This window comes from Megalobrama amblycephala, linkage group LG17 (assembly GCF_018812025.1).
Source record: "Megalobrama amblycephala isolate DHTTF-2021 linkage group LG17, ASM1881202v1, whole genome shotgun sequence".
Classification (NCBI taxonomy): Eukaryota; Metazoa; Chordata; class Actinopteri; order Cypriniformes; family Xenocyprididae; genus Megalobrama; species Megalobrama amblycephala.
Window position 1 is genome coordinate 112501 of NC_063060.1, and position 26672 is coordinate 139172.

Below are 26672 nucleotides of genomic sequence, written 5' to 3' on the forward strand. Positions count from 1 at the left end.
CGCTGGAGCTGCTGGGAGCCACGTTCGTGGACAAGAAGCGCGACCTGCTGGGCGCCATGCGCTACTGGAGGAGAGCGATGGAGCTGCGGCAGGCGGGCGAGAAGGCGGGCGGATTCCTGGCCAAGCCGCCTCCGGGGCCGCCGGTGCCGGCGTACGACTGCGCCCGCGAGGTGTCCACAGCCGAGGAGCTGGAGGCGCTGATCACCGACCCGGACGAGATGCGCATGCAGGCGCTGCTGGTGAGGGAGCGCATCCTCGGCCCGTCGCACCCCGACACCTCCTACTACATCCGCTACCGCGGCGCCGTCTACGCCGACTCGGGCAATTTCCAGCGCTGCATCAGCCTGTGGAAGTACGCGCTGGACATGCAGCAGAGCAACCTGGACCCGCTCAGCCCCATGACGGCCAGCAGCTTCCTCTCCTTCGCCGAGCTCTTCTCCTTCGTGCTGCAGGACCGCGCCAAGGGCACCCTGTGCACCCGCGTCACCTTCCAGGACCTGATGGGCGTCCTGGGCAAGAGCGTGCGGGAGGTGGAGCGAGCCGTGGCGCAGCGGGACAGCCCTCCGGAGGCGCCGCAGTTCACCAAAGCGCTGTCCATCATCCTGCACCTGGTCTTCCTGCTGGAGAAGCTGGACTGCGCTCCGGAGCAGGAGCACCACAAGCGGCAGACCGTTTACCGGCTGCTGAAGCTGAACCCGCGGGCGCGGAGCGGCTACACGCCGCTGCACATGGCCGTGGACAAGGACACCACGTCGGTGGGCCGCTACCCGGTGGGCCGCTTCCCGTCGCTGGCCGTGGCCAACCTGCTGCTGGAGTGCGGGGCCGACGTGGACTCGCGCGACTGCGAGAACAACACGCCGCTGCACGTGGCCGCCGCCAACGGCTGCCCCGAGATCATGGCGGCGCTGATCCGGGCCGGCGCTCACTTCGACGCCACCAACGCCCAGCGCAAGACGGCCTACGAGCTGCTGGACGAGCAGAGCAGCGGGCGGCACGCGCTGCAGCCGCTCAACTACGTCACGCTGCAGTGTCTGGCGGCCCGAGCCATCGAGAAACACAGACTTCCCTACAAAGGGCTCATCTCAGAGGAAATGGAGGCGTTCATCGAGCTGCACTGACCTCACACGTGACCTCCGGCCAGAACCCAAGCAATAATCCCAGAACTCGTGGTGCGAGCGCTGGGACGGGCCGCGGACACGAGCCCCGGTCTCTCGCGCGTGTGCAGGAAGTGAACGTCTCGCCTCTTTGTGTTGGTTGCTGTTCTTTGATTGACAGGGCTTCATCACACACGACGAACTGCTTGTCGATCGCATGCAGAGCAGTGACGTGTCCGATGCAAACCGAAATGCAAAAGCAAAACTTTTTCTATCAGACTCTGTAGTTTGACTGTCATGACATGCTTTAGTTCTTCCCATCGATGATCCTGATCCTGAAGGACTTTGAAGCTCGTGGTGCCAAATACTAGCCTTACATGATCATCTTTTCTAATGTGTGTGATTTTAATGTGTTTTTATTGAGTGACTGGCGGAGTTTCCTTTCATTTGGGGAGTGACTGTAATATATAGAACTTGGCACTTTATCCACCCTACATGAGAACAGCTATTTTTGAACCGCTGACGTTACATTGATATCTATGCAGTTTATTACGAGAGGCGCGTTTGGAGTGACAGATCTGGCTGTTTTTGTGGGGTTTTTTCTCTGCAGGGTTATGTGAAAAGCTTCATATGCATTGCAGTCTTATTCTAATTGCCTTTAAGTTTATTTCTTCTTGGTAAGACTTGGTATGGCTTTTTTTGCCGTCTGTCATTGTAAATGCCACCTGAATGAAAGCACTTTGAAAATGTTAACACTTTGTTTAACCTCTTAAACCAGAGACTTCAGAAACTACAACTGATTTGGTTAATTTAAGACAATTTACTACAAGACAAAAAAGTGTGTGGAGATGCCTGAATAAAACTCAAGTGTCCCATCCGTCCGTCTGTCTGTCCGTCTGTCTGTCTGTCTGTCAGAGTAAAGACTGACCGACGCGGATCTGAAGCTCGTCTGCGTGAAGAGACGTAACCCGTGCCGTGTGTCTGGACTTTCTTTCCAGGTCGGGATGATCGCAGACGTCAGAAGTGCATCGTCGAACCGCTTTCCAGTGGTTATGAAGGTTTTCCTTTTGCCCTCTTTAATAGCTCGTGTGTTTCTGATGTTTCTCAGTCTTGATTCTAGCGTCGGCTGCTGTCAGATCAACACTTTCCTCTTTTAATAAGAGCGAACGTCGCTTTAGATCCTGTGATTTTCATTTTACTCTGACTTACATTTCTACACTTAATGTTATTTCAGTTTGTCTCATGAAAATGTGTTCAGGCCACATTTCACCCCTAAACCAAGAAACCGTGTAAAGAAAATTAAATTTAAGTAGTATTTATTTTCAATTCAACTTCTTTCAAGTTATTATCAATGCAAATTTTCTCATTTTCATTTAGTTCAAGTTTTTCAACTAATATTTTATTTTAGCTTTATTTAAATGAACAGAAATGTTTTTAGTTAATGACAATAACTCTGAATTTAAGAATTGAATCATTCATCACTGAACTATATCTCAGAAGCTGCAGGAAAATAAAAATAAAATGTCCTTTCAATTGAGAATTGCATTTGTAAATTATAATTCTAAGCATGCATCGTGCTTTTAATTTATTCTGATTTGAATGTGTATCTTTGTGTCTGAACAGGCAGTTTTCATCACTCATTGCAGGACAAAAGCTTCATTTTCTTTATGCAAAATGACCAATTTTATCCAAGTTTGATCATATTGAAATATTGATTCTGGGGTGAAATATGACATTTCTTTCTCAGGAGCAGATTTTAAAGCTGAAAACGCGAGCAATAAAGGTTAGTATTGTTTTATTTGGCTGTTGCAGAAATGTTAAAGGCTCGTTTTCTCTCGTTTCTATTCTGCTCTGATTGCTGATAGAATTGTGTCGAATTCACACACAGCGTTTCAATCGTCTCTTGGCCATTTTAACCCAGTTTAATTCTGTTAACTTAAAATCTCTAACCTTTATGTGCAGAAATATGTTGAGATTTTTTACATTATTTGAAGGTAACAATATCTTGTTTTATTTCCCATCAGCCCTCTCTCGAGCTGCCATGAAGGTCTTGTTTGTGGAAGGCAGGTCATGTATACAACAGAAACTCGATCTGGCAGGCCGAGCTGATATAAATAGCGTGTCATGAACATCTGTGCGCTCCTGAGGACCGCCGTGTGTCTCCGTGACTATTTTAGGCGAATCCTTCAGAGGTCTGGGTCAGTCTTTACATCCACATTCACACTGGATCTTTCCATCAGCTCACAGAAACTGATGTTAATGGCTTCATTACACCTGGCCTGTAACAGATGCTGAACGACAGAAGGGGTCAAATATTGAAATATGATGTAAGGTTACAAGTTAAATATGAATGTGAGATGTGTGGCCGTTGCATACGGAGCGTTTAAAACCTTCACACACTTTTATTCTGCTGCATTGAATTTAGTTTAACTTTGTTGAAAACAGATCATACGTACTCTGATGTGTGAAAACATGTTTTTACAAAATGCTGAAACTGTTTAAAACTATTATTATTAAACGATTGTTAACCGCACAAACAAAAACAGTCACGTTCACACGCTTCAGTCGTTCTGTGTGATTCCTCATCTGATTTCTCTTCATTCTCCGCTGCAGAACAATCTCTGATCCGGACGGATCTCATTACAGTCTTCGGATCAAAGGTTGGATGTTCTTCATGCTGTAAAAATGATTTTTTCCAAGTTGTAAATAAAACAAAGATTACTGGAGTGTGTTTTACATGAAAAGAAACCAATTTTGTCTTTGTACTTCAAATGTTCATGTTTCATTCAGAGTTACTTGTGATTATTTGTGATTTACTGGCAGTTTCTAAGTGAAATTTGCTTCAGAGTAAATCCTGCATCAGTTCTCCAGCGGTTAGTGAGGGTTAGACATGATGAGGGTTTGTTGTAAAGAGTCTTTCTACACTTGAAAATATATTTAGGTCTAAATTTAGGATTTATGTATTGGAATTGCATATCAAATTTCCATGCATTTGGATGACACTGTTTGAACATAAACTAATAACCGTAATGTGATGCATATTTATCAGTTATAAATGAAACTGGTCAGATTTCTGTAAAAGTATTGATAAACTGAATGTGTTTTAAGTGCACGATAACCAGGTTTATGTGTTTATCTTTAATAAATCCAATTTCTTTCATTCACACATTTTAACTGATTGAATATTGCTTGTTTCACATCTAGCCGTATTTCATTTTAATAAGTTTGTTTTCACAATGAGCAGATTTATGCTGATTGTAAGCAATATGAATAGATGCATTTTGAAAATGTGATTTAAATAAAATCAAATGCAAATAGTTATGCTAACTTGAAACAAACTATTCAATTAATAAGAATATGACATTGAAACAAGTTGCATTTATTATAAATATATAAGCCTGGTTATTGTGAATTTAATACACATTAAGTTTATTAGTACTAATACAGAAGTCTTACCTGTTTCATTTATGTATGACTGACAAATATATATCGCATTAGTTTGTGTAAAAACTCAGCAATCCAAATGTATGGAACTGTTCTATGCAACTGAAATGAATAAATCTTAAACTAGGGTAGATGCTGATCTCGATCCTGCCCCTCACTGCCCCTCCAGCTGCCCTCAGATCAGATAATAACACAAAAGAGCCTTTATGACATCAGATGCGCTCGCCGCTCACAGCTCGAGTGACGTCATGCGCGTCGCGGCCAGCAGAGGGCGCGCGCCCGCAGCAGCGGATCTATTGTTTGATTCTGATCCGACAGAAAAAAATCAAGCGAATATTTGTGTGTGTTTTTTAAATCGTCTTCCATCGCAATGTTCTAATCCAGTGTAAGAAATAATCAACTTTTTTATTATTACCACCTGACATTTGCCCCTGGAACTGGTTTTTAGTTGTTTTCTAATCACACACATTATAGAGTGTCCCCTAGAATAGAACAGAACAGAATAGAATAGAATAGAACATGTTTTAAACAGATTTAACTGTTATTTAACATTATTTAACCCCATGTTTAAATATATGGGTCATTTTATGTCGCTTTGTCACAAATCATGCTTTTGTAAATCATAATTATGACAGCCTAAAAAGATGAAATTATGACATACTATTTAGAAGTTAGGGCTTAAAAAGTCAATCATGACATAAAGTCATACTTCCGACATTTTTAATCTCATAATTACTACTTAGTATGTCGTAATTTCGACTTTTTATGTCATGATTATTTTTACCAAAGCATGATTTTTTCTCATGTGGCGGAAATGCGCTTCCAGGTTTGAGGTTAGTGATGAGATTAATGTAACGCGTTATTTTCATTATGCTTCTTCAGGAGATGGTCAGCACTCAAGTCTCTAAATAAGCTCGCGCTGAGACGCTCCATTGTTTCTGGAGGAGTCGTGAACGCGCTTTCCGTCACGTCATCCCTGGGAGGAGGGAGCGCGCACCAGGGTGCGAGGAGGAGGATGAGGAGAGGAGGAGGAGGAGGAGGAGGGTACCAAGGAGGAGAGGCTGCTGCCTGCGAGCATCGATGACATCAACGAGCACAAGAATCTCCGGAGGCTTCTGGAAATGGAGGCGCGCGAGTGAGAGATCCGCGTTTCTGCCTTATAACGGAATATGATGCTCGAGTCTCCCGGAGCTCTTCAACGGCACCGACACGCAGGTAAACGGCGCTTTTTGGCCTGTGCGTGAGAGTCAATGGCATGGCAGTATTAGCTGAATGAAAGATAAAGGAATATGCGAGGCGAGCGTGTGTGTGTGTGTGTGTGTGTGTGTGTGTGTGTGTGTGCTCAGATTACACTTCCGAAAAACACCCGGAAACACCCGAGGATCAACCTGCTTTACCTGGTTAACTTGGCGGTTAGTCTGTGGTTAAGGCGCGGGTGTTTCTGGATATCAAAGGTGCGGGATGTTCGGGATTTTGTTTATTAAAATCAATAGATTATTTATTGGAGTATTTCTCTGGATCTTGTTCGTGTCGATCCAGACGCTTTTGCGCCTTTGTTCCGATTTCGCTCAAGATCTCTTTCTCTCCTGATTCACATCTGAAACATTGAGTGGAAAAGCCGTAATTCGTGTCGGAAGGCGGATAATTGAAGTGAGATCTGTGTTTTCTGGGCGTTGAGTGAATCTGTGTTAGTGATAATGGCAGATAAGAGTGAAATATGAAGGAAAATTACTGAGAAGCTTCTCTGGGACTCCAGCTAACAAAGCCCGTGTGCGCGCATAGAAATTATGATTCTACACGATTCTGATTAAAATGTGGAGAACCAAAGGGTTTATTATTGCTTGGTTAATACATAAAATATACATAAAATAAACAGCACCAATAAAATATTACCAGCACAAATAATATAATTTCTGCTATTGTTAATGCGCACTAACACACAGACAGAAGCTGCTGAAGTCAGTTTTAATGAGCTGTTGTAAAAATCATCAAATTGAACTGTACATTGTGTGTGTGTGTGTGTGTTATCATTTGCTGAAGAAAAAACAGCACAATAATGCGTGAGTGGTTGCCAGGGTGTTGCTAAGGTGTAGTGTTTATTGTGCTTGTAGACTCTGACTCTGTGCTACACTGATCTACAGCATCAGCAGTTCCTCGCTCTGCATCTCACGGGTTTCTCATAATGATCTCGGCTGTTTCTGAAAATCCTGCCAGATTCTCTCAATGGTACAAATGGTTGTGTTCCAACTTCCTGTTCATGTCATTTCAAGCAGCACTGGGATTTAATATGCCTTAATTCTGTATTAATCCTCTAAGTCTGAGAGATGAAATTCTCAAACAGGGTTTATCTGCAGTTTATCTATATTAGCTGAACTGTTTCTAACGTGTGCTGAAGAATATCAAAATAATTATTTTTATTGGCTTTATCAAGAGAATAGATGTTCAGTGTCTGTTTTTAAATAGAAACACTGAAACACTGAAAGTGCTGTTACTTTACTGAGTGATCAGACTTACGGTTTTCACATAGTGGACGATAAAACAGGTGAAAAAATCCCACAGACCCACATCGAATATCTTGGGGGTGGACTGTAAGAAACCACCTAGCAACCGTATCTCAACATGTGAAAAACCACTCAGAGCACCTTAGCAACAACCTGACAACCACTCAGAGCACCTCAGTTCATAACACCTTAGCAACACCCTGAGAACCACTCATTACACCTTAGCAACACCCTGACAACTGCTCAGAGCACCTTAGCAACAACCTGACAACCACTCAGAGCACCTCAGCTCATAACACCTTAGCAACACCCTGAGAACCACTCATAACACCTTAGCAACACCCTGAGAACCACTCAGAGCACCGTAGCAACACCCTGACAACCTCTTAGAGCGCCTTAGCAACACCCTGACAACCACTCAGAGCACCTTAGCAACACCCTGACACCTGCTCAGAGCACCTTAGCAACACCCTGAAAACCACTCAGAGCACCCTAGCTCATAACACCTTAGCAACACCCTGACAATCACTCAGAGCACCTTAGCAACACCCTGAGAACCACTCATAACACCTTAGCAACACCCTGAGAACCACTCAGAGCACCGTAGCAACACCCTGACAACCTCTTAGAGCGCCTTAGCAACACCCTGACAACCACTCAGAGCACCTTAGCAACACCCTGACACCTGCTCAGAGCACCTTAGCAACACCCTGAAAACCACTCAGAGCACCCTAGCTCATAACACCTTAGCAACACCCTGACAATCACTCAGAGCACCTTAGCAACACCCTGAGAACAGCTCATTACACCTTAGCAACACCCTGACAACTGCTCAGAGCACCTTAGCAACACCCTGACAACCACTCAGATCACCTTAACTCATAACACCTTAGCAAAACCCTGAGAACCGCTAATTATTACACCTTAGCAACACCCTGACAACTGCCCAGAGCACCTTAGCAACACCCTGAAAACAGCTCATTACACCTTAGCAACACCCTGAAAACCACTCAGAGCACCCTAGCTCATAACACCTTAGCAACACCCTGACAATCACTCAGAGCACCTTAGCAACACCCTGAGAACAGCTCATTACACCTTAGCAACACCCTGAAAACCACTCCGAGCACCCTAGCTCATAACACCTTAGCAACACCCTGACAACTGCTCAGAGCACCTTAGCAATACCCTGACAACCACTCAGATCACCTTAACTCATAACACCTTAGCAAAACCCTGAGAACCGCTAATTATTACACCTTAGCAACACCCTGACAACTGCCCAGAGCACCTTAGCACCACCCTGAGAACCACTCAGCACCTTAGCATTGTGCTGTTTTTCTTCAGAAAATGGAAAAAAAGGCTTAATATTTCATGCACAATATTGTGATAGATATTGAAGGTTTTTTTTTCAGCACAGCTTTGTTTTTATCAACAGCTCATTAGAGAGCAGCTGTGAGTACAGAATCCATGCAATGGTGCGGTTTAATAACAGAAGAAATGATATTGTTTGTGCTCATATCCCTGTATTAAACCTCAATCATCATCCTTCTGTAATCTCTCCTGTTCAGTCAGACGCACTGATAGGAAAATGGTTGTAATTCTCCTGGTCCACAGCTCATGTTTTTATCTTCTGCTGCAACAATTCAGTGGTTATGTGAGGAGTCCGGCCATATTTTACTTCATTCTTATGCTCAGATGTGCAGGCGGTGTTTTATTTCTCAGTTTTAAGATGCTCTGCGTTGTTTTGTGTGTGTGTGTGCCGGCTCCAGTGAAGGCTTGTTAAAGTAGGTTACGTCTCTCGCCTGCGGAGGTTAGTATCTCTGAGGCTGATAACACAACCTGACCGTCCTGCTAACATGCTCTGTGCTCGAGCGCTGTGACAGGTTAGTGGTGAGACAGGAAAGCATTGAGGCAGGTTAACAGTGAGACAGGTTAGCTCCCTCCTTTAGCTTCATTTGACTTTCCAAATGATTTCAACATAAATGCATTTTCTTGAATATTTTGCACTGTTAGGGCCTCCATCATTCTGGATTGACAGTCGATCTCAAGATCGTCTCACGTTCCTCTCCCTCGGCGCTGTGATTTGTGATTTGTGATTGCTTTCCTGATCCGCGGGACGTGTAGATGGCGTCCGCCGTCCAGCATCGATTCGGCTTTCTGATGGGTCTGGAGCGATTTGACTGACAGCAGCGAGAGATTGCAGGAGAGATGTTGAGAAGATGGCCGACTCTGCCGTGGACAGAGAAAGGCACTCGAGTGCTGAGCGTGTTATTTCAGACCGTCTCACAGACAAACACTTCTGGATGCGTTTGGGAATACAAGGTAGAATCGCTCAGCATCCGTGCGCCGAAGCGTCTGTAATGGCAGCGACGGCTCAGGTTTCTCTGCTGGCTGTGAAATTGGGTTATTTGCTGTTTTTTACTGGATCTTGCTAACGTGTAACCTTGAGAGCATTTTATGCAAAAGACTGAAGGAAAGACAGATGGTATACGGTCGTGTCGGCACGGCCCTGCCCATGTAAACGCTCTCGTTGACATATTAAGCTTTCAGTCCAGAAGGAACTTGTAGATGATCTAAGGAAATGTACTGGGCGTAAATGTTTTTAATGCACTTAAGTAGCTGATTTTTCCTTGTACATTAGTGAGCAACAGCGCAGGTCATTGAGTTCAAGACTGTATAAAGCTTTTCATGATACTAATGTTTCAGAGTTGGTTGAAAAAATGCTTGTTTCAGAGTTACAATTTAGGAATTATTCTGTTATCAGTCCGAGATCAAAGTAACGTCCATGTGACAGCGATACATGCTATAATATAGTGAGTCAGTCGAGGGGTTTCTTTAATAAATGCTTTGATTCGAATCGCTCACATCAGCTTTATTTCTACAGCATTTATAGATTCAATAGAGTCGTCATTCAGATCAATTCAGTTCAGTTCAGTTCAGATCAATAATATTACTGAATATTAAGTGTCTAATAGACACATCTCTCACATCTGACCGTGTGTTATATAAACCAGACTGCTTTTACTCACATTCAGCCCTTGATGATCGTTCATTTAGAAGCTGGTCTGGTTTGAACAAGTTTGGCTGTGAAACGCCGAATCTCTGAGATCTATCCGTGTGGGTCAGTTGTGTCCGGTTTGCGTTTGACTCGATGAAATGTCTGATTAATGTATACCAGCGCCCATATGCCGCTGTGTTGACCTCTGACCTCAACAGATTGGACTCCTGTAGGGTCGCCATCATGAAGTGGAGTAACAGTGAATGGAGGAGAGCAGATGTCCTGTCGCTCTGTTCCTCATTTGCTCTTTAATATTGATCTTTTGGCCTTGAAATTTACAGGCTTCATTCACAAGAGCAGGAAACATCAATCGATGGAGTCAATAACGCATCACTCGGTGTCGTCCGATGATCCGAGAGAGAGAGAGACCTCGGGATAAAGACCTCCAGGCTTCACCTGTATTTCACACTACACAGCGTTTCAAAGAAGCTTTAGAAAAAATCAGTGTTATAATCAGAAAGTGTGTGTTCATGTTCATACGGCACTAATAACAGCTCTAAGATGAAGCACGCGTGACGAGGTTAAACAGACGAGATGATGCTGTCGTTCCACGCGTTATTAAGGCAGTGATTTCAGCTTGTGATTACAGTATGAGGATCATTTTTGGCCGAACTGTTATGAGGGTTAAATCATCTTTCGGCACAAGGAATCTCAGCACGTTCAGACCGTCTTATGAATGATTATAATCCTAAATGTGATTTGTGCGTATCTATAATTCCATCTGTGTCTCGCTGCACAACCCGATACTCGACTGAAATCAGCGTCTTACGGTAATGTGCAGCGATTCAATCCTGCGCTTCTGCTGTAATTATGACCACGCTGCTCGTTTTTAAATATTTTATTAGTGTTGAAATATAAAAAATTAATTAAACATGACTCGTTTTGTGTTTGTAGAAGATTAGCTATTGAGGCGGGGAAAGAAATATGAAAATAAGGAAAACGGGAAAATGACAGAATCAATGATGCAAGCTTCAGCGAATATGAGACTTGATTAATTGTAAGTCATCATGTGATCCTCTGGAAGTCTGAGAGCCGCTCATCTACAGATGCTGAATCACGTGTGATGGTGATTCGTTTCTGTCTGTCGTCTGCTGTTTAAGTAGTCAGATAAACTACAGGCTACTAACACTCTGGCTATTTTCTAATTCCTTTTAGTTCGAAACTCACTGTGATCAGCTGACGAGCCCTCAGGACGTGTCAGATTAGTCCTTGTTCACCGCTGATGTAATTTTAATGTTTCATTCTGCAGGAACTAAAGATATAAGTGCCGCGGCGGCCGGAGTGATTTATTAAAGATAAAATAGTCCAGGAGAGAAAATCAGCCGTAGATTGTGGTGGCAGATCAGCGTCTGATTTATTGCTCACATGCACTCAAACACTGAACTTTAACATGCTAAATTGGTGCAACTGAAAGATCTGCTTTACAGCTGTTTGCTCCGAGAGTTATGATTCAGAAGCAATTTTTCCAAATTGGCCTGAGTTCAACACACACTCACACACACTCTCTCTCTCTCTCACACACACACACACACACACACTCTCTCTCTCTCACACACACTCACACACACACACAGTATCACCCCAGACAGGCTGATTGAACACGCGTGTTCCGTTACTGCAGGATGCCGTGAAACACCAGCCAATCAGATTTGAGCTTGAGTGTGTGCTGACAGGTGCAGGTGTCGTGATGGATGTCAGTCAGTCTGTAGGTCAGTCTGAGATCAGACGAGCTCGTTACCGGCCGCTGATTAACACAAGATGAATGAGACGCTGGAGAAGCGTGACGCAGCGGCAGAAACTCATGAACTCGAAAATTCACTCGAAATATGATGTGCAACAACATCCAACTAAATTCATACTGCGTTTTGAACCGGAATGACTTTCTTCCTTCTGTGGAAGATATAAAATTATTTTCTTCCTCAGTATTTCTGTCTTGCCAATGGAAAAATAAACCTAAAGGATTAATTCACTTCAGAATTAAAATTTCCTGATAATTTACCATGTCATGTCATTTAAGATGTTCATGTCTTTCTTTCTTCAGTGGAAAAGAAATGAAGGTTTTTGAGGAAAACACTCCAGGATTTTTCTCCATATAGTGGACTTCACTGGGGTTCAACGGGTTGAAGGTCCAAATGTCAGTTTCAGTGCAGCTTCAAAGAGCTCTACATGATCCCAGACGAGGAATAAGAGTCTGATCTAGAGAAACCATCGGACATTTTCTAAAAAAAAAGAAAGAAAATTCAAACCACAAATGCTCGTCTTGCACTGCTCTGTGATGCTCCACGCATGACGTAATCATGTTGGAAAGGTCACGTGTGACGTAGGAGGAAGCACCGATCCAGTGTTTACAAAGCAAAAGTTTTTCGCCCTACCGCGGTACTTCTGCCTACATCACGTGACCTTTCCGTCGTGATTACGTCATGCGTGGAGCATCTCAGAGCAGTGCAAGATGAGCATTTGTGGTTTGAATTTTCTTTTTTTTTTTTAGAAAATGTCCGATGGTTTCTCTAGATAAGACTCTTATTCCTCGTCTGGGATCATGTAGAGCTCTTTGAAGCTGCACTGAAACTGACATTTGGACCTTCAACCCGTTGAACCCCAGTGAAGTCCACTATATGGAGAAAAATCTCTTAAATTTCTTTTCCACTGAAGAAAGAAAGACATGAACATCTTGGATGACATGGAGGAGGGGAAATTATAAGGAAATTTTTATTTGAAAGTGAACTAATCCTTTAATTGTTTAATTTTTCTTCAGTCATTAATATCTTCAGTCATTTCTCTTCTCCAGTAAATGTATCTTGATTTAAGAATGTTTATATATTTTTGCTGGAAAACTGAGGAAGAACAGAGTTTTTTGTAGTGCACAAACATTTAAATGAAAGACACATACAGTAACTCTTGATATTTTATCTATCTCTAATCACTGTGTTTTTCCATCTCTATGATGAGGCCAGAAGCAGGAAAGTGTGTGATGCTGAAAGAGCTGCAGTTGAGTTTCAAGTGAATGAGAGAGAGAGAGAGAGGTGAAGCGTGCGGTTAGTGCGGCCTCGCTCACGGGCATCTGCTTAATAAACGCAGCTCTCTCTTATCTGCACCGGCCTTTGATTCCAGTTGCCCTTAAAAGCTGCAGCCCACAATGGAGCTCTTGTGGCGGAGCTGATGCGCTGTCATACACTCATTTGTAATAACAGCAGATTAAAAAGGATGATCCGGGCTTTACGAGGCCCGTTTCCGGGGCAGGAGGGGGTTGTGAAGCGACGTAACGTACAGAAGCAGTCGCCCTTTTGCTGTTCACCTGCATCTGATATCATTGCAGTATTTCACTGATCTCATTCTGTAAATATCTAATGATCTTTTCCTGATCTGAAGCTTAGAGTCATTCGTTCATTTGAGTAGCTTCAGCAACCCTTTATGTGCATTAATCTGCGTTTTAAAGTCCCCATGAAATCAAAATGAGCAGTTTTCATGTTTTTTAATGGAATATTGCAGTTTAATCTAAATGATTTATCATTATTTTGTTCCTGGTAATCTTGAATCAGAATATCTTCCTCTTGCAGCATCTCATCTCTTCTCTGATGACGAGGGCGGGGCAACCTGTCACTCACATGAGATCCACCAATAGCAAACCACAACAGTCCAATCAGTTCCCCACAGACAAAATCAAGCCCCGCCCTACATTTGTTCTTGTTCCTGAAGCGTTTCACTCGGATATACGACACAATAGAGGAGAAAAGAGGAGCTCAGCTTCCCTTTCATGCCGACAGTAAAGCGGCTTTGAATTCAGAATGATTCGTTTACATGTTCACGGAGTATTTTTGGTTCATGTAGGTTTTGTCACACCAGCGTTATATTGAAGTGCTTCGTCAGAGCTGTCATGATGAGACCGTCAGTCAAACACGACATCAGCAGACCAGCTATGACTGTTATTATCTTACTGCTAATTTAGCAGAACTGTCAGTGCAGACGCTTCCTCTGTCCGTCTGAAGAGTGAAATATTCAGTTATTCAGTCGTCCGTTCATTCATGGGTTGTGAAGTCAGTGTGTTCATGTCTTTGTATGAGGGAATGAATGCCTGTGTTTCAGTGTGTCTGTAATGCGAGTCTGGATGAATCTCAAGCGCTCGGTGCTCGTGGGAGACGCTGCTATTTATAGAGCCTTTCTCATGTCGCCCAGTTTCTGCCGAAAGATTCTCGCCTGTTTGCTGCTGTCGTCTGATCAGCTGAAGAAGTCTGGAGGAAATCGCCATCACTCTCAGATGTTACGAACACACACACACACACACACACACACACACACACACCGTTTCGAGCTGCTGTTGTTGGACTCGTATGAAGCTGGAGCTGCAGGGGATTCGCTTCATTTGCCGTTAATCCACCTGCATCGTTAGTCTGGGATTCAGGAGGCCGCAGGGAGCGGGTCGGTTAATTCAGAACCAGCGCGAGCTCAGGCGGGTCCGGTGAAGCGCGTCACGCTGAATCTTAATCATTAAGTGCTGTCTGTAAGGATAAATGGACATTCATCTGATGCTGAATTTGTGTCTGATGATGTGGATGAATCTTGTAATGTCACTCATATGAAGAGTTTATTGATTTATGTGAAGATGTCAGCCAGAAGCGTGTAATCTTATCATGTTCACGTGCAGCGGTTCACCAATATGGGTTTATCAATGGCTGATGTCAATACTGATATCGAGAGATCAGGTGTCTGATGCCACATTTATTAATGTTTCTGAAAGAGTCTCATATTACGGTTTCATATTTTTGTGGAAACCGTCATACATTTTATTTTTCAGGATAGAACATTGTAAATGTTTTTATTGTCTTTTTTGTCAATTTAATGCATCCATACTCAGTAAAAAGTTAATTTCTTTTAAAAACTAAATAAAATCTTAGTGACCCAAACTTTTGAATGGTCGTGTGTTACAGTGCCTGTAGAAAATCATCATACACCTTTGAAATAGTTACATTATTTGTCGTACAGCCTGAAATCAAAAAAACCTTTTCCAGCTTTATTTACAAATTTTGCCTTACAACAACAAAAAAAGAAAAAACGGGGTTGGACAAGTCGTCAGTCCCCTGATTCAATACTTCATAGCGTCACCTTCTGCTGTAATTACAGCCATTAATCTTTTTGGATACTAGCTTTGCACACCTAGATTGGGGAATATTTGCCCATTCCTCCTTCAGAATTGCTCAACTTCAGTCAAATTCTGTGGTGAGCGGCAATGGACTTCTCTCTCTTTCTTTGAGATTTAAGTCAGGGCTCTGACTCGGCCACTCATGGACATTCACCTTCCTATCCTTAAGTCATTGAGTTGTTCTTTTGGTGATGTGTTTAGCATCATTGTTGGAAAGTGTTTGCTTTTCACCAGACATAGTGCTTGGAGTTCAGAAAAGGTCTCGTCAGACCATAGCTCCTTTTGCCAGATGGCATCAGAGTCTTCCAGGTGCACTTTTTCAGGAAAGGCTTCATTCTTGCCTCCCTGCCACACAGGCCAGCTCGTGTAAAGCTTGTGAGATATCTGTCACATGCACAGACAGAGCAGACCCAGCCATAAAGCCTTGTAAGTCCTTCAAAGTTCCCTTTGGCCTCTTGGTAGCTTCTCTGATAGCCCTTTTCCACCAACATGAACCAGGTGCTTGTTCAGAGCCAGTGCTATTTCCGGTTCGGAGTTGGTTCGACTGACGACCTTCTAAAAACCGGTTTGCTTTCCACAGGCTACAGAGCCACCACAGATCCAGGTCTTACATCACTGTGTGTGTCTCATCTTTCACAGCAATGCTAGCGCGATCCTACATCGGCATCCGAACACGGCGAGTCCAGCGATCGAGCTCTTTCCCAACCATGGTGAATTCTTTGCAGTACCACACACTACTAACAGTGAATCTTCAAGAAACAGCTGTTTTTATTCTGATTAGCCTGGTGTTTGATCTGGAAGTTGATTGGTTGCATCTGAGTTTATAATGGTATACTATAAGGGGCTGATCACTTCACCAAACCAGGTATTTCACTAATTAATTTTTAGTAGTCCTCCAGAATGATTTAATTTTTCACTTTGATAATGAAAGTTAGACTTAATTTATTTTAGGTAAAGATTTTCACAGGGAATGATGACTTTTAATAGGCACTGTGTGTGTGTGTGTGTGTGTGTGTGTGTGTGTGTGTGTGTGTGTGTGTGTGTGTGTGTGTGCATATATATACACACACCGATCAGACATATCATCATGAGCACTGACAAGTGAAGTGAATAACACTGATCATCTGTTAGTGGGTGGATATATTAGGCAGCAAGTGAACATTTTGTCCTCAAAGTTGATGTTAGAAGCAGGAGAAATGGGCAAGTGTAAAGATTAGAGCGAGTTTGACAAGAGCCAAAGTGTGATGGCTAGACGACTGGGTCAGAGCATCTCCAAAACTGCAGCTCTTGTGGGGTGTTCCCGGTCTGCAGTGGTCAGTATCTATCAAAAGTGCTCCAAGGAAGGAACAGCCGAGACTCATCGAAGGCTGGCCCGTGTGGTCCGATCCAACAGATGAGCTCCTGTAGCTCAAACTGCTCCAGAAGTTAATGCTGGTTCTGATAGAAAGGTGTCAGAATACACAGTGCATCAGTTTGTTGCGTATGAAGCTGCATAGCTGCAGACCAGTCATGCTGACCCCTGTCCACCGCCGAAAGAGCCAACAGTGACACGTGAGCATCAGAACTGGTTTGAGGAGCACAACAACGAGTTTGAGGTGTTGACTTGGCCTCCAGATTCCCCAGATCTCAATCCAATGGAGCATCTGTCGGATGTGCTGAACAAACAAGTCCGATCCATGGAGGATCCACCTCACATCTTAGGTTTCCAGTAGAGCGGGTGAAGTACTGCGGGTCACTCTCTTCCTTTATGCAACGCGACTAAATTAAATTAAAGCCATTTCCTTACTCCAATTATGAAAAAAAGGTTTTTGATTGTATTCGATTATTTATAAATGTGAATCAATGTTGATTATTCTGATTTAACTCTTTCCGTTCAGATTCCTATAACGTTTTGAGTCTCGCACCGTCCAGGAATACGGTCTCGTAATCACAAACTCGTCAGTCTTGGTCATTAGACAGAGGCAATGGATTGATACTTTTAGACGCCGGCCGCACCATGCTTGCTTATTTCTAAAAGTATGTTATTCAGTCCCCATAGATCTGTACACACTTAATTAAAGACTGTATCTGTCCAGAGGTCATGACCGTCACCACAGAACCAAGCTGACCAATTTAACTTCCTCTAATGGTAGCTTTATATAATCAGGCCGTGGTTTCCCACGTTAAATGATATCACAATAATCAGAGGATGAGGCTCACCTTATTCAGACTGGTCTAACAACACTCTGAACGGAAAACCCATTATTAGTCTCTACAGTGTAATTACACATGACTAATGCCGGTGTGTTAGTCGGAGCTCTGAAACTCCAGCTGGCGTGCCCCGACGCTCCACAAACTGAGCTTTAGTCCGTCACTAACCTGAGCGTAGATCTGTGGTGTTATGGACGTGATCTACTAGAGTTAATCATTTCTGAGTCAATCAGAACAAATTCAAACATAACAATTTATTAACCAGGGAATAGAACAATAATTCAAATCCAATTCAAAGAATAAAACATTCATCAATAGTAAACATCATCAATTCAGAAATCAAATAATTTAGAAGCATTTATCTGGCAATGAAAGAGCGGGAGATCTGACTACAGATTCACTGAACCTTTTGCCATCTCTCCTTAAATACCCAGATAATTCAGTAGGGTTACCAAATGGTGGTGCCTGCAGTTATAATTAGGATTTGGTCCCCTATTCAGGGGGTCACAAATGGCCAATCAGAATTTGTGATTAAATAGGTTATCTATATCTGTAGAAGAGAGCACCTATTTACATACAGGAGGTAGTTTGAATGAAGGGCCTGGGGGACGGCACACCTTAAGCGGCACACAATATTTCTTATCTTCTAGAACTGCTTGGAAGTTTGTACTATGAGAATGAGACCATTTTACCAGGCGCACTGAGACACTTCAAATGACACCACACATGTATATTCACTTGTTGTACACACCTAACATTGCATATATTTTGAGTGAGTTTTAGGTGCGGGAGAGAGGATGGGGAACAGGGAGTGATGGGTAGGGTGTAACGGTGATGCGTCTCGGATGGAGCTGTTACTTATGCAGGAGAGTTTTCAATTGTTCATTCTCAGGAAAGTCCTTTAAGGAAAAGTTGTCCTCAGTCCAGACGGTCGAGGGGCTGTTTTGACTAACACAATATTAGGAAGGTGGTCATAATGTACACCACTGTGTGTATATATATATATATATTAGGGCTGTCAATAGATACATTTTTTTTAATTGCACACCCTTAATCGCGATTAATCGCACACTTAGCCTGAAATTAAGCATAGACCATTTATCTTGTTTAACGCGTTTTTGCCATCATTGCCTATATCCTGCAAAATAAACCATCAGATTGAAGTGTGATTTTCACAAAACCGTATTTTTCAGCTTTTTTCAAGGTAAATTTAGATGTCTTTCCAAAAAAGGACACTTGCAGACTCCAAAAGGACACCAAATAACCAAATGATATGATTTCATATAATTCATACATTTGTGTAGGCTACACCAGTGCACAAATAAAAAAATCATACATTTCAATTCAAACACAGCAAAAAAAAAAAAAAAGTTTGAGATTTCACAGTGTACAGTGTGTGCGACAGCAAAGAGCCTGTTTACATTTTAGACAAGTCAAGTCGACACTGAACAGGACCACATGGAGATGCCAAAAAAACCTAAACCAACCGCCTTGACCTGCATACATACGAAGTACACAGCAACATAGACGGGACAAATCCAAACATTATCCTGAATGTGTGTAAAGAAAACGTGAATGTACTGAAATGTGTCTGTGCATAAATACAATGTGCGATCAGTGCGTCGAAGAGAAGCGCTCATACGTGATTTGTTTGCGCATAAAGATAACAGACTCACGCGTTAATGTACGACTCCTGTACGTCACCGCAGTCGTCTTTACTTTGATTGGAATCCTCTTCCATCAAAACTTTCATAGCAAGAAGCTGGTTTGCTTTATTAAAACATAGTTTTCATATCCTCTGGCCATACAGACGGGAACAGCGTGATGCGGGAGGACTCGCGCTCTTCAGATACAATGACACAATATGACAGAGAGCTCGTGTTTTAGAGCGAAACAGACACTGGAATGAATAATTCTCTCTGCCGTCTCTGATATAAGATGTGAAGATCATCTATGTATGTGACGTAAATTTAGTTATGACGCAATTTTCACATGCTTCCATGATTTTTTGCGTTAAATATGCATCAAATTATTTTAACCCTAACCATATTTAATCACATGCGTTAATATATTATATATATATATAGAGAGAGAGAGAGAGAGAGAGCATAAATGTTTATTGATGTTTTCATTATTTTCCAATATTTACCCAAATCTCACTAAACATATTTTGCACTTCCATTGTTGTGTTTTAACTGACACCGTTTTATCTCAAAATGGCTAAATATCAGTCGATTCATCTTTGTTATTAGTTGATTAAATGAATCTGTTCAAACATCATTAATGCAGATTGTGTCTCTGGTGTTTGTTCAGTCAGAATTCAGAATCTGTTTGATTATATTTATCAGTTATGGCTTCAGTCAGCATCATTTATGTAGTGTAGCACAGAAACCAGAGCGATTTCACCTGCTTCATTGTCACTAAATTTACCTCCGTCACCTGCCAGCGTTCCACTGGCTCCAGCTCGTGTTTTCCGTGTGTTCCGGCGAGCTTCACGTATGCAGTGGCAGCATGACTCCGCGCCATCTGTCCGCACCGAAGCCGCCAAACGCGCAGACTTCATCCAGAGTCCCTGAGAACATGGCATTTACCAGTCCTGTCTGCCGGCGCTTATTCAAGCCCGCTTAAGTGCTCAGATTGATGGTTTGCGTGAAGGACGGTGGGTTTTCTGCTTGTGTGAGAGTCAGCGACACTGGATGAAGCCAGCGGGTGGATCTGACAAAGCCCTGCCAGATGAATTTCAGCTCTGGACGGATTCCAGTTGTAGCCTGCAGGGGTTTGAGCTCAGTGGCAGAAAAATACCATTTGTTCTGCAGGATCAAAGACTTTTATGTTAAACAGTGTTTATGCCTCCAACACACTCACCGATCACACGTGAGCAGGGCGACTAACCCTGACCCACACCGAGATATACGTCTGAAGATCTGCTAACGGCTCTAATGATGCATCTGGCTCTTCTGAAGGTGAAATAGTCACTGGATTTGACCAGGATAGTGAAATTAAACCTTTGAAACGTAGTCAGAGTTTTGATTTATCAAGTCAAGTCAGCTTTATTTCTACAGCGCTTTATACAGGACAGATCGTTTCAAAGCAGCTTCACAGTAACAAACATGAAAATGACGATCAGGGATGCTCTGAATTTATCTGTATCATATAAAGTGCTAGAGAAATAAAGCTGACTTGACTTGTTTTATGTAGGTTTCCTTAATTATGAATCGAAATCAAATGCAAATTTAGTCTCTGTTGATTTTGACATTTAAATGTGAAGTGACAGTTAAAGACTATATTGGGACGTAAACCACTAGTAAGTGGTTTGTGCTGCATGATGCTGATTCTGATGATGCAGATGATGCTGATGCAGATGCAGATGCGGATGCTGATGCTGAATTGAGTGTCAGTGGAGGGAAGCAGACGCTGCGCTTCAGGGTCGAAGCTCAAGCTTGTTTGCAGAGTGAACTCCAGCATTTCAGCTGTTAAGCATTAGTGTCATTTTCATACACATCTGCACTGGCGCGAGCTTCATTTAACATCGATCGGATGCACAATCTGCTGCCGCCACCCTCCGTAAGCGGCTTGCGGCTGTGAGCGTGTCATTTGCCTGTCTGTTGACCCGCAGTCTGTCGCTCTGCAGATGTCCTGACCCTCGACAGCTGGAGGCTCGTTCACGGACTGTAAGACGGCCACTCAGATCCCAGCCGCGGCTTAGCCCTAACCCGCTGTACTAGTACTAACCGTCGTGGCATCAGTTGACTAGACTTCCATTGTAAGCAATGTTGAGTCTGTGGTGCTCAACACCAGATTATCATGTGACCGTTCGTGGAAAGTCGAACGTTGTTTAAACGTTACCTCTTGTTTCAGAGTGTTCAGAGAACAATAAGCAGTAAATTAGGAGTTTATTGAGGCAAAAGTCATGTGTGTGTTGGGTTAGGGTTATAACAAAAGAGGAAACAAAACTAAACAGCTATATATATATATATATTTAACCTCATGACTTGAGCAACAAGCTGAATATGAAGAACCAATCGTATTAGAGAAAAATCACGTTCCTTTTGTCATGCACTTATTCTATATAAACTGTTGTCGGGGGATTCTCTCTGAGATCCTCCAGCCGTGATTAAAGCATATTCAGTGTCTGGAGTCTGATCACCGTATTCCCATCTAGTGTTTATAGGGGGCGAGATGTCGATTAGGAGACGTGCGGGTTAACTTTAGGGGAATTTATGCCTCAAATGCTTGAAACTTTGTATTACTAGCTTTTCTCATGTTCATTGCCTCATTAAGATGAAGCGCTTGTTGATTCCCTTATTTGTAAGTCACTTTGTATAAAAGCATCTGCTAAATGAATAAATGTAGCATATAATTTTCTTTGCATTACAATAATGAGAATTTAATTAAATGTGTTTAGTTGTCAAGAAAATTGTGTCATAATACAGAACAGTCTTCATTTTCTTTATGCAAAACATCATTTCTTTTGATTTGGCATGCGTTAGTATTTTAACTCACAGTACATCAGGTAATGAATGATGTGATTCTTTGGGTTTAACCTCAGCTCAGGGTCACATGACCGCTGGCCGCGAATCCTGTCTGCTGGCTGCTTTGGAGGGTTGCCATAGAAACCATATTCCCAGCGGCCGCTGGTCTAATCTGTGGACTCTGCGATCACAGCCAGCAGTGTGAAGGTAGAGAGAGAGAGAGAGAGAGGTGGTTGACTAGGCAACAGTAAGACAAGATACGCCTCGATGCACCAGAGATAAATAACAGCTTCAGATAGAGAGAGAAAGTCAGGAAGCGTCAGTGCTGCTGTTAGTCCGACCAGCCGACAGATATCACCGCGGACAGACGTTTATGTCTAATGACATTCAGACTGATGCGTTTCTGTTTCATTCGTGTTCCTCGTCTTACTGTGATCGGTTCGTCAACGCAGGTCATTCTGGGGGAAAAAAACGTTTGTCTTCATAATCTCTTCTTAACAAATCATCAAATAGCTATTTAGACACTGTTTTAGCAAACTAATCCACTTTCTTTCTTTTTCTCATTGAATATCCTGGTTCACTCATGCCGTCACATGCTCAAACAGATCAATGTTGTGAAAGTGTCACAGTGTTTCACTCTTCAGGAATCAAACCACCACAGCTGACAGGGAACGTTCTGGTAACGTTAATAGAACATTTTTTCAAAGTTATCTGGGGCCTCATTTATAAAACTTTGCGTAGATTTCATCCTAAAAGTGTACGTACGCGCAAAAGCTAGATTCTGCGTACGCACAAAAAAAATCTGATTTATAAAGCCATGTGTACACCAGATCCTGCGCACAAATCCCTTTATAAATCCCAGTCAGCTGAAGATTGTGCGTACGAGCATCTCCACGCTGTCTCCTCCCCGAAATCACTATATATGGAGCTTACGACGCCTAGTTTTACTATGCATAACCTCATCTGCATATCATTTCCATACATATTCCCATCCACGTGACACCACGGTTAACACCGTCAAAGGTGGAAAACAATGGAAAATATTGGAAAATATTAGATATGGACTATAAATGCATTTGTGCCACACATTATATTGATAAAGATCATCCAATATCCTCTTTATGTTTTAGAATAAATATATCAAAATATCCATAAAAACAAAATTATATAAAATACTTGAGATAAAGATTTTAGAATAGAGTTGAATTCATTAATTTCCACTGGCCAAACAGTATTTTAATAGTTTTAAACAATTCGAATCAAATTTATGCAGTTTTGCTGATAAGGTGAACATATCTTTTAGGATGTTTATAGGCTATTTTTAGTGGAAACAGATCGGTCTGAATTTATATCACTTTTGTTTAACTTCTGCGTAATGTAATTTCAGTGCTTATCGGCAATAGTGAAAGTGTAATATTAATGTAAATGTTTATCAAATGAAAACTTGTTTCCACGCGAGTTTAAATCATTCTTTTATTTATTTAAACTGTTATTGTGAACATGCACTGTATTTATGATTAGGATTCATAATGAGGATTTAAAGTGGTTTTCTTTCATCTGCCGTCAGTCCCGCAGCTCACCATCGGTCTCCAAAATGTTCGTACGCATGGGTCAGAGTTTGCGTGGAAGTGCGCAAATTTTCCCGTCAAGTTTGTTTTTATAAATCACAACTTATGCGTCGGAACTGGCAACTGGCTCCAACGCATAAGTTGTGATTTATAAATGAGACCCCTGGTCTTTAATAATGTTCTCGTTAGCACAAAAACATTATTTATTCATCATTCATGGAACTTTTTTCTGAAATGTTTTAGTTGGACATTCGTCTAACGTTTTTTAAATGTTACTGCTTGTTTCAGAACGTTCAAAAGTAACGTTCCCATAATGTTTGAAGAATGATACAGTGGAATGTTCCCTTAACATTCATGTAACTAAGAATTAAAAAAAAAAAACATTTAAAAACAGGATGTTTTGAAGAAAATAAGTTTTTCATAACTTAATGGGAACGTTAGCAGAACGTTCTTAAGGACGTATCTTTTGTGAGCTGGTGAGTGACTCTGAACATGAAAGCGTCACGCAGCGTCTGTTAATGAAACACGTTCGCGTGACGTTTGCAGCTCTTTCTCATGGTAAAATCACTGTAACGCACGGCCTCTCGTGGCTCACTGCTATATTAGAGAATCTTTCTTGTGTGTTATATAATATTTGTTCATTTAAATCTCCCATGTCGTGTCTGATTGTAGGAATACCGGATCAGACCGCTGAGGATTATGAAAACCAGGACATGAAGCTCAAACACATCTAGAAAAAAAGAGAAGCGAGTGCGGTGAGTATCTGTCATCTGTGTGTGTGTGTGCCGGATAATGACATCCCTTCATTCCCTCTATTTTTGGATGTGTCGTCTCTCCCAGTGCTCAGCACAAGCGTGATTTGCATGTGTCACGGGATCGTCTGAACTTTGACGAGGCCCGACAGCAAAGCCAAACTCCACTGCACGTTTGTTTCCTCGAGCAAAGGAAATAAACACATTTTGGAAAGCGTGTTCGTTTTGCACTTTACCTTTGATGATCTCACTGCGCAGATGCCACCTGAATTTTAGTTGCGCATTTGCATGTGTGTAACGACACCTCTGAGATCTCCCGCGTCGGCCCGAAGGCAGACAACAACATTTCACGCAGGTATTTTGGAGGCAGTTTGGAACTAATGGTGCATTTCCACACTGCTGCCGTCGGCCGTTTTATGAGCATATGCTCGTGCTGCTCTTTAGCTGCTGTTTGATGATCCGATGTTGAACTGTGTTTGTGGAGCGACTCCACATCTGGCGGGATCGCAGGGTCGTGACCCGAGCAGAATCACTGGACAGTCGACATGCAGCAATCAGGCGTTCAGCAGATCCCGGAGAGCGCGGCACGTGAGCCGCTGGAGGAGATTACAGGGACTCGTGTTCATACTCTCTCAGAGGAAACGCTTCTATATAGAAGCCTGAAGGTTCATATATAGAACTTCCCATCATGGGATCATTTTATGGATTTAGTGTTAATTAATTCATTTTAATTAAATTTTATGACTCAACAGCTTGTAAACATGCTTTATCATTAGACAAACATTTAAAATAACCTGTTAAACAGTCTTTCTGCTCGTATTGAAGCTTTTTGGCATAAAGTTAGTCGTCAGGAACCCTAGAGTTCTAGAACCCACTGAATCTTTTTAACTAAGTGTGTCAGACAAGCTTCACAATTCATAGTCCTTTTTCTCATGTTTGAGTTTTTTGTTTTTTTTAGCATCTCAAATGTTTCTCTTACACCGCAGAAAACTGCTCTTCCTCAGTGTTTCTGTCTTGTTTTCCAGCACAAATATCTAAACATTCTTAAATCAAGATACATTTACTGGAGAAGAGAAATGACTGAAGATATTAAGTCTTGTTTTATGAAAAATGTATTAAAAGGAAGTGAGTTTGTGCTTAAAAAATAAACCAAATTCAAAGGGAAAACAAGATTATTTTTCTAACTCACTTCATTTTAATACATTTATTCAAGGCTTAATATCTTCAGTCATTTCTCTTCAGTGGGTCTCTGGAGCTCACCTGTTCTTCTGTTATTGTTCACGTGAATAAAAAAGCAGGACGTCTGCGTAACGTGGAGCCGATTGATATCGGATGCGGCTTCAACCGCTCCGCACACCTGCGTACAGCCCTGGATGAGAATAATCGATTTTTCAGAGTAAATATTGACTTCTGGATGTGAAAGTTTTGCAGTCCTCTGCTGAATCGCTGAAGCCTCTGCCGTCGGTGAAAAATTCCCTCCCTCCCGGAAGACGGAGGTCCAAGCTGCACTTAATGTGAAGGCCGGAGAGTAAAACGCACAATGCCTGGAAGTTTTTCAATAATTAATAGGGCTCTCTCGTAAAAAATCCATATCCATATAAGTGAAGTGATGGTGTGAGACTTGACATGACGTCTGCTGCACACGAGCGCTTTACTCGCGTCTGTTTGAGTGCGTTTATTCTAATCAGAGTCCAGGCGGTGAAAGCATTTACTCTGCGTTAAACATCCGTTGTACAGTCGTCCGTAATGAGCCGCTTCTGCACAAGATCAAAACACAGCTTCACTCGCAGCGATGATGAACGGATTCCATCAGCTTCAGTCTTGTGCCATAAATATTGCAGTTTATTTTACAACCATATTGTATTTTTTTGCAAATGTTTTCACAGATATTAATGCAAGATTCTGTGTTACTTCTACACTGAAATAAATGATGTTCCTCAGTACTTTTCTCTTGCTGTAAGTAGCATTGATTAATATTGTTGTAACATTTGTTAATATTGTCGTAACATTTGTTAATATTGTCGTAACATTTGTTAATATTGTCGTAAGTAACATTTATGAACATTGTTCGTAACATTTGTTAATATTGTCGTAACATTTGTTGAATATTGTCGTAAGTAACATTTATGAATATTGTCGTAAGTAACATTTGTTAATATTGTCGTAAGTAACATTTATGAATATTGTCGTAAGTAACATTTGTTAATATTGTCGTAAGTAACATTTATGAATATTGTCGTAACATTTGTTAATATTGTCGTAAGTAACATTTATGAATATTGTCGTAAGTAACATTTGTTAATATTGTCGTAACATTCATAAATATTGTAGTAAGTTAACATTTGTTAATATTGTCGTAAGTAACATTTATGAATATTGTCGTAAGTAACATTTGTTAATATTGTCGTAAGTAACATTTATGAATATTGTCGTAAGTAACATTTGTTAATATT

General features: G+C 42.0%; 2 protein-coding genes across 29 annotated transcripts in view; both read left to right on the forward strand.

Moving 5' to 3' along the window:
* Nucleotides 1-1268, forward strand: part of fem1a (fem-1 homolog a) — a 2314-nt gene extending 1046 nt beyond the window's left edge. The window contains exon 1 of the mRNA XM_048163562.1: nucleotides 1-1268. This exon is cut by the window's left edge and continues 1046 nt beyond it. Within this exon, the coding sequence (XP_048019519.1) occupies nucleotides 1-1118 (1118 nt within the window). The 3' untranslated portion in view covers nucleotides 1119-1268.
* A 258-nt stretch (nucleotides 1269-1526) lies between these two features.
* Nucleotides 1527-26672, forward strand: part of ptprsb (protein tyrosine phosphatase receptor type Sb) — an 82435-nt gene continuing 57289 nt past the window's right edge. For 24 of the 28 annotated variants that reach the window (XM_048163533.1, XM_048163545.1, XM_048163538.1 and 21 more), the window contains exons 1-3: nucleotides 1527-3754; nucleotides 5421-5753; nucleotides 24140-24222. The gene's annotated coding sequence lies outside the window, so the exon portion shown is untranslated. Of the gene's footprint in view, nucleotides 3755-5420; nucleotides 5754-24139; nucleotides 24223-26105; nucleotides 26176-26672 lie in introns of all 28 variants that reach the window. The other 4 variants (XM_048163537.1, XM_048163535.1, XM_048163536.1 and 1 more) reach the window with 4 other exon arrangements.